The sequence below is a fragment of the Plodia interpunctella genome, chromosome Z (genome assembly GCF_027563975.2).
Source record: "Plodia interpunctella isolate USDA-ARS_2022_Savannah chromosome Z, ilPloInte3.2, whole genome shotgun sequence".
In the NCBI taxonomy this organism is placed as follows: Eukaryota; Metazoa; Arthropoda; class Insecta; order Lepidoptera; family Pyralidae; genus Plodia; species Plodia interpunctella.
The window spans coordinates 10,873,809-10,886,187 of NC_071324.2; the positions used below are offsets into that span (position 1 = coordinate 10,873,809).

Consider the following 12,379-nt stretch of genomic DNA (forward strand, 5'->3'; position numbering starts at 1 on the left):
TACATCAATTGATTTTGTGGGTTCTTTTAAAAGTGGTCGAATCTCCTCGCATAGGCGGTTTTCGAAAGTCGATAACATTTAATAAACCCTTTATCAGTAAAAGTGTGAAACGGATTAGTCTTATCCCGCAACATTAGTATATAACGCCACATACTTCTTCCTCCAAGTATACTTAAATAAATTTCATATTCATTGATCACTGAAATCATTGCATTAATTATTTTAACTTCTTTTGGAATCATTAGGTATATCATACATTTTACGAAATGACAACAATGTTTTACTATTTACCTAATCAATAAATGTTGAAATAATAAAATATCACAAAATCTTTCTTTTCCAAAGACGCCCCCCAACAATGCCTCACACAACACAAAACAATTTTGTTATATACCTAGTTGATATCGACCGACTTTTTTAAGATCGCCAAAATGACATGAACGCCGTAATGAGTGAATGATTCGGGATGAAGTCAAACGAATAAGATCTTGTTTAATAGATCATCTATTAAACTATCTATTTTTAGTATTAACAGGAAAAACACATACTTATGACTGCGCTTACATTATTTAAATAGGTATTAAAAAACAAACGTATAAAAATCTAACCAGGGTGTACAGGTTGTAAATGGTCGAATATTCCCCCCTGCCTAAACCAAAATAAGGGGAATGAACCTATGCTAACATACAAAAAGGTCTAATTTTTGTCACTGCTTTTACAAGTTGAAGCATGAAAGAAATTATGCGTCAAGCAAACTCAAACCTTTCAATAGAATGCCAAGAAAAGTGTCTTTTAATCGCAAATTATTAAAATTATAGTTTAATTTTTGAAAGATATTTTTTCTCATTATAATAAGTATAGGCATTCACTTTAGACAAAGAATTAAGCGACACCGGCGGCGTAAGCACTAGTAGAGTGCTGTCGATGTTATTGTTTTTTTAAATCGCAAGGAGTTTGTTTTTTTCTGTAATGTTTGTTACATTAAAAGTTTGTTTTTTTCTTTAATGTTTGTTACATTACAGAAAAAAACAAACTCCTTATTAGTACAACGCTTCATGAAACAAATAAATGTATTATCTTTATTTTGCCTCGTCTTGTTTATTGTTTTGTTTAGTCCTAAGGTCACGCCACTCAACAACAAATAAGTTAAAAGGGTAACAAAATTAGATCAATCGGAAAAGTGTCTACATTCTAGATTCAACCAATTGTCTTTTCAAAAACTGCCTTTTGAAAGTGGTGCGTTTGGTGTAAGTGAACCTGAAGTTGAAGTTGGACGGTGAAGCAGAATTAAATACAAATTCAAATTGTATTTATTTTTTTACTTTATGCCATTTCTGGAATAAGTCATTTTAAGAATAAGTCTATATCCTTATACGAATAGATCGAATGCGGAACAAGCCACAATTATGCTATATTGTACTAATCGCGATCTAAATATAAAATAAAAGTATATGAGCAAATAAAATAACAAATATTTTTTAAATTTATTAATTCATATAATATTCAATGACAATAATCATCATTATTAAATGTATAACTATAAAGGGTATAATGTTGGTATTGTGACTACAGTAGATAGACGTCTGCAAAACTTAATAATTTTCTTACTTTCGTAGTTCATATTCATTGATTTGTACACTTTGGCAATATTACGTATCACACAACTAATACCTATACATATAGATATAAAACTGCCTACATAGCAGCAAAGGCCGAAAAATACTAAGTTAATTATTATTAATAACCTATGCGCGAAATTGTCATTTTCAGGTTTGCATAAAATATTATTACATCGAAATAATTGTTACAAAATTCGTACTATAAATTCGAATATATTAAAACAAATCCAAATTTGGAATGATGGAATATGATTTCGCTTGAAATCTTTTCTCTGAATAGTACTTTAATTGTAGTGTATAATTATATAAAATTAAATGCACTGCAGTAATATGCGGAGAACTGTCCGATATGGTCTATTTAGTTATATACCTCTGCATATGCAGCCATTTCACCTATTATACAAAGGTGTAAAAGACCCCTTTAATGTTGGCTTTCGCCGCTGATGAACACTCAGACGACTGGGTTCCAATGGACCCTTGGCTAAAATGCGTACGAAAATAATATTAGAATTAAGGCAAGTCCAATTTAATAGGCACATACGGCATAGTATATTTTACTTAACCTAGAATAATTGTATAATGGTCTCTGATCATTTCAAGTCTATACCAATATTAGCACCAGATCAGACTTTTTAAAGCATTATTTTTATCAGAAACATTACAGACAGGGATTTTGCCTTCAATAATCAGTCTTAGAAATTCAAAGTGGGGTCCCCTTTGTATATGGCCAAAGAAACCAAAAGACCTCCTGGCCGCCCTCGACGAAAGTGGTTTGATGACATAAAGGATTGGCCCGACTTAGATACAACGAACTGAAAATAGCGGCCCAAAGCCGCGAGGGTTTCCGTATGCTGACCTCCAAACTTCAATTCGAAGATGGCATGCCATGATGATGATGATTACAGACAGGCTCAAGTTCAGTACCCTTGATTATATTACGAAAATATTTATTGTTTGCGAATGTTTCTTCTACTTAATATTTTTACACATTACAAGGTTATACTTATAATTTTATATCTCAGGAATGTTAGTCATCTACTACTATGGTATTTGTCATCAAATAATTTACTCAGTAACATAAAATTAACATTACTGGTTTGAATTAAATTTTTGCACTTAGTTTTCACCAGAACTATAGACGTTGTTGGAATAATGGAATATACCACATCTAATTTTTATACAAACTCAATTACATTTTCATTACGATATATCATTCGTATTTATCTTAGATCTATAAAATTGTATATAAACGTTAATATATTGTATGTTTCTAATTTTGTATAATTTATACATATATATATTTTTGAAGTCATGAATAAACTTTTAAGTCTTATTTGGAGCCTAATGTTTTAAACAAAACAATTTTCTTTCCTTTTGATTTTGGACTCAATTCAAAATTAAATATTAGCTGGCCTTAGACTCGAATGATTCATATCAGTCCTTTAAACTTTTTAAAATGCTCTTTTAAATATTTCACTAATTACAAGGGTTTGCCTTGTTGAATATTTTTGTACAATGTGAAAAAGGTAAGCGATGATGGTGACATGAGGAGGTTGTGTTATGTGTCGATCAGCCTCGGTGTAGGCAACAAGTCTGCATGCTCGGCCACCATCAGTGCTGCAATCCATTTCAGCTGGTAGTCGGCCACCGCTCCCGCTATGGTACACCCAAACTTTTCTTTGCTGCAAAAAAGGAAATAAAACATCTTTTGAAGACTATTATAAATATATAATTTTATATATAGACAAAGCAAGAATCATATTGATTCGTTTTTCAGCGACTAATATTCGAATGAAAACTTGTCGCTAAGAAGGCGACATGAAAACAATTACTGGAAATACGATACGTCCAAATTTCTTTTGTTTACGTACCCTGTTTACAAACATTTTTTTAAGAAAAGAGCGGAAAAATTTCCTGAAAAATGTAATATTACTTAAGTTTGCTAAAATATAAATCTTAAGGCTCGTCCGCACCGAATGCATATGCAGCACTTCGCAGCACAAATTATATGGGATTGTATGATGCAATGCGTGCACGCTTGAAGCCATCAATTCCATACAATAATTTCTGTAAGCACATTAGGGGTGCGCGTTCCTCAATAGTCTTATTTTTAAAAACTTATAAATCAATTAGATTGCAGATTAAGATTAAATCTTTAGGAGGCGGAAAAAATGCGCTGAAGTCCCGGGCGGTTGCTATATAGGAAATAGAAAGCGGAAAAATATGGGCGATGTCGCGGGCGGCTGCTATAGAAAATAATTACCGTTTAGGCTTGTTGTTTTTGGGCACGAATGTGATCGACCACTGCGCATGCGGGTTTGCCTTCAGCTCGTGACCCATGAACCAAAGGTGGTCCTTGATTTTCCATTCCTCGACTTTCTGTGTTACCTGGCAACAATCGAACATTGTTAGCGTATATCTATTGCAATGGGTCAATGTCATTGGGTCTTCCACAGGATATAATAAGGGGCTTTGCTCCCGTGGGAATTTCGGGATAAAAATAACCCTATGTGTTATTCCAGGTTCTCTCTATGTACCGAATCTCTCTATATACCCATGTACCGAATTTCATAACTATCGGTCCAGTAGAAGAATGAAGAAGAATGCGTGAAGAGGTAACAGACAAACAAATAAGCAAACTTACTTTCGCGTTTATAATATTAGTTGGGATCAAACTTATGGGAGAGTCGAACTTTTTGCAATTATATATTTAGGTTAGTCCAAAATTGCCAAAAAAGGAAGTGAATTGTTTTTTTTTCTATGTTTGGAAAAAAATCATTTCTAGCTTTCAAATATGTGTTAAAATGCATTATAAAACCATGCATAAAATCTTGATAAATAGTATATTTAAATGGAATTACCCGTTTTAAATTGTAGTGTGCGCACGCGCAGTGCTAGACGCTAATGATTAATGTGGCCCTGCTATTATGTGACAGAAAATAATGTCCAACCATTTCTAGTAGAGCTAACTAGACGATCTGTTAGCCAAATGCACACAAACTTACCTGCTTATCTTTAAAGTAGCAGAGACTGCCATCTTGGATTCCAAACATATGCGACTTATATGTTTTTGTGGTTTCGTTCGCAAACTTCAACATTCCGCTGATGGCGCCCACCGAGCCCTTTAAGTTGTCGATTTGTTGTAGGACCGTGTTCTCGCTCAACAGAAGGTAATTGTCCTTTATATGTTCCTCGTCCCAGTAACCCCATCGTAGAACTACGTCTAGAAGAATCTCATCTTTGTGTATTATACGACGCATTGAATTTTCGCATACAATCTCTTCGAGCATCAAAAGGTGGGAGTACGTACCCGCTTTCTCGCATAATTCTATACATATGTCTGAACATGTCTTGCTTGGCGTTAACTGAGGACAATCCGAATCTTTTTAAATGTTGAAGTACCTAATTTATGAAATGTGAATCAACAAAGTCGTGAAGAAGGCATCCGACATAGTCAATATGAATTACCTTTATTCAAAAGCATAAATATCAGAGAAATTAAAAGTAACACATAATTGCATGGTGCTGGCGCGAGCTGGTCGCCACAGCGCAGACAGATATAGACATCAATGAAAAGGAAACAATATTGGTTTCAAGATATAAGGATTTTAATTGATCTGCAACGCTAAGAATGAAAAAGAAAATATATATTACAAAGTAAAATTAACATTATATCATGGGGACGGTATACGCTAGATCTATAGAAGCTCGTTCATAACGACATTTTTCATTAAAAAATATTTGGAGTTCTGCAAGAATTTTCGCATTGCATTAAAATAAAATTACCGCAATTTGATGGCATGTGTTTCTGTCATGTACGTAGATCCACGTCCTCAGGTCGCCAGCTGCCTTGGGAGCCACCTGGGTAGGCGGCCCGTAGACCTTGACCAGCACCCTTCGGATTGCCGCTTCCCGCCGCTTCTCAGCCTCGGTTGGCTCCCAGATAGACTCGAAGTTAGCAATCAGATCTTTCACAACCACCAGATAGGCGTTCCAGTCATTCTGAAGAGGGTCTGTCGTCTGAAAGGGAATAGTTTTTGCAATACTGATATTTAGGAATGAAATGTCTAAAGTAAAACACTTTAAAACTTATTATACTACTATATTAATATTGATTTATTGTTAAACGCCTATTCTATTGACCGCCATAGGACTAAACCCTCTTTGCTTCCTATGACTCGATTGGGGACAAACACACTCAAATGTTTAATATAAACAATTATAACCTGCCAAAGTGGGACCGCTTACCATAGCAGCAGGCGTGACTGTTGGCACCCAGATGGCCGCCAGGTTCTCGGCACTCATCTTGTTTGCATACATCATGGACTGGATGAAGTGGAGGTGCGCGAACAACCTCCGAGCTGTGTTAGCAGCCACGAGAGGGAGTGACGTCATGATCCTTCGATACAGTTCGTACCGCTCTGCGGGTTCCAGAGCTACAAAAAAATGCCACGTTCATAACGAGTCCAGGGGACTTACCATTATCTCTATACGCGATACACTTTCCGACCTCAACTGATCTGCATCGCAAATTTGTACTGGACTTAGTATGAATGCGGTTCATTTTAGGAACTGAGTTGCATTGGAATGGTAAAAGTTGATAATAGGTCTGCTGTGCTGATATGCTAAAGTACCTATATCGAGTTTTATATATATTCTGGTAGATCGAAAAAGCATGAACCCGCGATAAACTTTACTTGATACTTATGCTGCCAATTAGTATAATTTTCTAGAAGGAGACTAGGCCGCATCCAGTGACACGTGAATTGAAAATCAAAATAGAAAATCATTGGTAGACATGTGAAAGACACAGCCTATTTTAAAATGGTTTACACTGGAATAAGGACATTACGCAAAACTTACAAGTAGCTGTCTCTTCAGTACATGAAGTATATAGAAACACAAACTCATTGCCACAGAGCACAATTCCTCGTATATAATTTGTCATGCTATGAAAGACCTATGTTATTGACACTGTTAAAACATCAATTGCATTTCTGGCGTGGCGAAATTACTATTACAGGCTGCGGTAGGCGGTCGGAAAGCACAGCTGCTTGGACTAACCTTGAGCATCCAGCATCTCCTGATGCTTGTCCTTGGGTATGAGTGGCTCCGGGAGTTCCCTGAAGAACCTCTTGAGGGCTCCGGCGACGTCATGTTCAGTCTGCACGCCGTGGGTGAGCTGCACCGCCCAGGCGTCGCGCCGAAACCGCGTCAAGATGTCGGAAATCATCAAGTTGGAACCGGCGCGTCTGTAGATGCCTTCCGATAGGCTTCCTGATAGAGGATTAGTATTTTTAGTGATCTTTTTTAGGGTTCCATCCTACAGACAAACCCATTTTCACTAGCTCTAAAACTATTAATACTACAATGATGTAATTTAATATGGGTATACATTAATCACGCCGACAAAGTGGTACCTCCCTGAAGGGGCTTCACTTCAAATAAAAGGCAAGGCTGTACTTTTGTATTATCTTAGTCGTCATCCGTCTTAGTCCATAGTCCCTTATTTTCTCTAATCTATCATATAAAGCCGACGGTTTATTTATAAAAAGTCATAGAGTTCAATTCATAAAGAGCAACAGGTTATGCAAAACATAATAGTGCATATAGTCATGACAACTGAAGCAAAGTTGAATTTTTCGACACTGTAGGACAAGCGGTTGGCATTTAACTTGCAAGATTTGATTATAAATACACAACATCGGGAGTCGGAACATGTGACACTAAATAAAAGCCTCTAAAAATAGTTCCTACTTTTATAGGTTTGTTGTACATATACCATGCGCATACACGAAGCTGAGACACTTGTCGACGACTACGGGCACGTCTTCCTTGGTCAGCTGTTGGTGGTACAAATGGCTGCCGTTGTTGTGCGCCGCCAGCCGCGCCATGAACCGCCAGCTCTGACGAAAACACCTCCATTACCAACTGTTTACTACATCCGACCGCATCTTTATTATTGAAAATTATATAACTTCATACAAATGAAGTAGTAACATGCATTTGTTTTTGTGCATATCCCCGTAGCGTAGAAATTTATGGCCAATACTTATAGATGAGGATTTTCGTCACAAAAAGTGCATTAAATATAGAAATTCCAGAAAAGTACGTTCGAATGAATTCATATTACCTTCAGTCAGACGATACCATTTGCAATAGTAAAGTCCCTTGAAGGGAAAAAAGGTGTCCCAGAGTCAAATAACCTAGCAGGCATAATCACTAGATTCATCCACTAGACTACCCCAATTTTGAGAATCATGAAAAAGTCTATCTTCCACATAATATGTGGAAGATATTGTGTCTTTTTAATCGGTCGTCGTTTTAATCGTACTTTATGTAGATGTCGCTAATATAATATTGGTTTTATTCGAACGTCACAATCTTTTTACATACATAACATTATTTTAACCTAAGCTACTTTATACAACTAAAATAAACACTAAAAAAAACAAATTATTTAAAAGAAAAGAATTATTTATATATATTTACAAAAATGCCAGTCTCTGCAATTGCGTTACCTTGAGTAGCGTGCCCAAAATGTTCGTTACGGAACTAATAGATACAATAAATTATTTTTGAGCTATTAAATAAGGTAATTATATTTTACTTGTTGATGCAAATTGGTAGATTGGAATAGAATAGAATGACAGGAAAGCAATACAAAAACTAGATTTGTAGTGCGCGTGCAGGAATCAAATTTAAATTATCGTGTTCAATAGCCATTGGCTGCTGCGCGAGAGGTCGCGGGCAGGACGTGCCTAGTGTTGTGGTGCACTGGCGTAGACATCCTCCCCGGCTGAAGCTTGCCTTCATAGTTCTATGTGTTGTCTGAGTTGGACAACACATATATCTTGTTTATTGCTCTCTTCACGGTGCCCCGGCTGGTGGCGATGTTAGCGACTCTTGGAACTCCGTCCGGCCCAGGGTATAACTTAGCAATGCACCCTAGTGTCCAACAGAGCGGTGGGGCAGCGTCATCCTTAATAATGACGAGGTCATTCAGGCACAGATCCTTGCAACGCACTTTCCCTTTTAGTGCGCTGTTGAAATTCTCTGATATACTCCGTAGTCCATCGTCTCCAAAAATGTTGTCTAGCCTGCTCTATCCTTTGGTATCTATCAAGGTTTGTAGTACGGTCTTCCAGACATGGCGATGGGAAAGAAGTGAGCGGCCTGCCTATTAAAAAGTGCCCTTGGGTCAGAGTACAGTAATGTTTTTTTTTTAGGTGGGCTAGTATTTAAAATATTGGGCAAAGTATAAACAAATATCGGTAGCATTTGTATTTGGGCTCCTTGCAGTTTATGCTAATGGATACAATGTTTGCAAGGAGTCCCGCCACAGGGTATGTGGTATATATAAACATAATACAATATATATAAGTATATTAAAAATATATAAAAATAAATACAGATTAGCGGGACTCCCTGCACAGGGTATGTGGTACATATAAAAGATAATAAAAAAAAATGTGTATCCTAAATGTAAGGAGGGGAGGAGGTTTTTTGGAGGAAGTGAGAGATTTAGAGGTTTAAGTCCCGTTGATGGTTTTTAGGTTGTAGACGATATTGTTTACCAGTTTTAAAAATGTCGTCGTCGTTTCCTCTTTAGTTGAGTTCTGGATTAAGTCGAATTCGCCAATTTTATTTCGTAAAAGACACGCCATGACTATGTCACAGCGTGTCTTGTCAAATATGGGGCACTCTTTTAGAAGGTGTGGGATTTCTTGTGGTGTAGTGCCGTCGCAAGGGCATTTGTCGTCATCGATAATTTTAAATTTGAAGAGGTAAGCTTTGTGGAATTTTTTATTTGAGAATTTGAGTAAGAGAGAAGGAGGTTTTAAAGACGCTTAGAGCGGAAGAGATGTGACAGATGAGCGGAAAGAAGGCTTTGGTGACACAAAGGTCTGGAATTTAGAAGTGATTTCTGTACAGAAAACAGGAAAACTTTTATTACTCTCATAGGAAACAAATATGACACTAAAAACAGAAAATTATAATATCATAACAAGGTTGCACTTATGCACATGCGCACTATGGAGTGCACACATAAGTATCAAAACTGTAACTACGGAACCACACATATAAAAAATAACAATTCGTTGACAAATCTTGCGCTCGCTTGTTATAGACATAGCCACGACCTACGACGAGTCTGTCTGAAAAATCGGATGTCGGAATTATTACCAGCAAATCCTTGCTTTTAGAGCGACCCGACGAGACGTTAGTAAACAAATCTAACAATGAAATTGTAATAAAATATATGAAATATGTATTAAATCTTCATTTATTTGTATGAATTCAAAGATAATAAAATGAAAGAGTAGGGAAAATATTGCAAATTTTGCAAAGCATTAGATATTATACCTATAGATAAAGGGTAAATTCCTATGTGTTATTCACCAAGTGTTGTTTATAATCAACAAATCTCATTATACCTAAATGAAAAAGTAAACCACAATAGGTTCACACCTGTTCTTCGTAAATATGTTTACAAAGTATTATTCTTTAAGTAATAAGCTCTCAACAAAGAGCGCTTATGTTACAAGAATGATTTAACATAATGTAAAATTGTTTGTTGAACCTAATAAAAAATAAACTTTTCTACTTATCAAAATAGCTACTAATAGGATAAAGTACTTATTTTATTTACGATATAAATTTATCAACGTGTTTCGTAAAACGTTGAATAACAAAAAAAAAGTTCGAATATATTTTGATCGATCGATCAGTGGGACGAATTTTGATTCTCAGCATAATTTGTATTCATTTGTATGCTTGGAGTCTTGATTATGGAGTCTTCAAAACTTCAAGTCTCACCTTGAGCTCTCGCTCGTGCGGGAAGTGCAGGTACAGCGTGGTGTCCGGGCAGTCGAGCAACAAGTTGTCGCCGCAATCCGACTGACAAGTGGACTTCGTGTCGTCGTCCGCTTCTTGGGTCGCTACAGAAAAAAAAAAAGAATTGTAATCTCCTAAATATATTTAAATATTTAAATTTCCTCAAAGTTTGCACAAAAGTTACTTCCTAAATTTGTAAAAACGTCTCTTGGGCAAACGATATCATTGCCGATAGTAAATTTGACAGCGTTGAGTGTCGTTAAACACTCGGTCCGCGACGCCCATGGGCAAAGAAAAATAGCTATTACTAAACTGACGTATGTGAACGAAATAAATAATTAATATTTCTGCACTCAACAGTACTAACTAGAAAAATTTTCAAAAAAGGTTAAAAACAAGAGCGTCGGTGCCATGATTCTCGCGAAACAAAAGTCTAACGGCTTTACCCGTCGGATCAGAACATACACATCAGAGTAGATATTGACAAGTTTTCAAATTAGATCCTAAAAATCCAGACTACAGCTATCATGCGGATCCACTCATCTGCATGCTACTTAAATAAATAATTAAAGAAATCTCTGCATAATCAATCTTTTCAATTCGATTTATCGTACCTACAGGACGTGACTCACCGTGTCCATAATTGGGGTGAGGGTTCGGCAGCCTATCTGGATGTGGGTCAGAGGGTCGCATTGATTGATTTACAATACAATCACCGCTATATTTGCGAGCTCATATTCGAAAACTGCATTCACGTACAAGGACAAAAGTGCATTAAAAAGTAAACACGAGTTTATTCGAGTTTCAAAGAAGTTGAATGTAAATGGAAGGAATGCGTTATTACAATTAATATCGCCGGAGACCAATACAATCTATTGGATATTTGAGAGTGTTTTTGCAAAACTTGGACCCGCCTGAAAAGACTGCACTTTGTGAACAATACTCAACTCAAACAATTGTAGAAACATGCAGAAACTCACAATTCTATGGAAACAATATAGAGATAAAAAATTCAAAAAATCGCTATGCTGTTCGCAATAGACCATCGAACGGCATTTGTGGAAGTAGTTAAAATCGACCACTTCCACAAGGAAATTCCAATATTTTTCCTGCTCTTTTACTATTTCCATGACAAACATAATTTATCGATGCTAGATGGCAATGTCAATTATTATTTTCACAGAGAATCCGTCTCCGTGGCCTATGAATACACAAGGACACATATTAGTACCATCTCCATTTTTTCCTCCTTCACCCGCAATTACCTACTTTATAACTTTTAGAACAGAATATTGATTTCTGTAATACGGGCCTCACGACTTAACATCCCCTGCACTGGGCGACATGTTATTGATGACGATCTTGTGCTATTAGATGAGAGATAGATAGCTTCCTTTTAATTTCGTTTCCAAATAGCTATCCTTTATATATGTCTGTGTTTGTATTACATTTACTTTAAATTTCCTTTTATTCAGATACTTGGAAGTTCCTCGGATACTCCAAATCTGCGCCCGCGCAGAATGGTTAATCATGCAGATATTAATTAAGGAGTTAGATTAATTCTCTATATTTTTTTTTTATATAGTATGTTTATATACTAAACAACCAGTATTAAACGCGCACATGATTTTTTATTTCCCATATGGTCGTGGCGTTTACGTTGTTTAGTATATAATTATGCAACGCGAAAGTTTAAAACTAATTAACGTATGTTTAATATAATTATATAATAATAATTGAATATAATTTAATATCCAAGATTAGGTTAAAACTTTTTGATTTTGCTTTTAGGTTTTCTCTTGACAGTTTTTGTATTATGTGTATTTTATTGATTGTTAATAAACGTATTATTTAACAGGCGTGGAACAAATCAATCTAACAAAACCTAAGTCTGGATAACGTTCATAAACAAAATGGAAACA

The 12,379-nt window shown here is 36.0% G+C and overlaps 1 protein-coding gene across 1 annotated transcript in view; it reads right to left on the minus strand.

The window, feature by feature from the left end:
• Window positions 1-1,472: 1,472 nt before the first annotated feature.
• The window catches only part of RhoGAP15B (Rho GTPase activating protein at 15B), a 42,592-nt gene continuing 31,685 nt past the window's right edge, over window positions 1,473-12,379 (minus strand). The window contains exons 4-11 of the mRNA XM_053767689.2: window positions 10,440-10,561; window positions 7,402-7,525; window positions 6,684-6,896; window positions 5,868-6,055; window positions 5,406-5,639; window positions 4,625-4,984; window positions 3,883-4,007; window positions 1,473-3,301 (exon numbers count right to left, since the gene is read on the minus strand). Of these exons, the coding sequence (XP_053623664.1) occupies window positions 3,178-3,301; window positions 3,883-4,007; window positions 4,625-4,984; window positions 5,406-5,639; window positions 5,868-6,055; window positions 6,684-6,896; window positions 7,402-7,525; window positions 10,440-10,561 (1,490 nt within the window). The 3' untranslated portion in view covers window positions 1,473-3,177. The remainder of the gene's footprint in view (window positions 3,302-3,882; window positions 4,008-4,624; window positions 4,985-5,405; window positions 5,640-5,867; window positions 6,056-6,683; window positions 6,897-7,401; window positions 7,526-10,439; window positions 10,562-12,379) is intronic.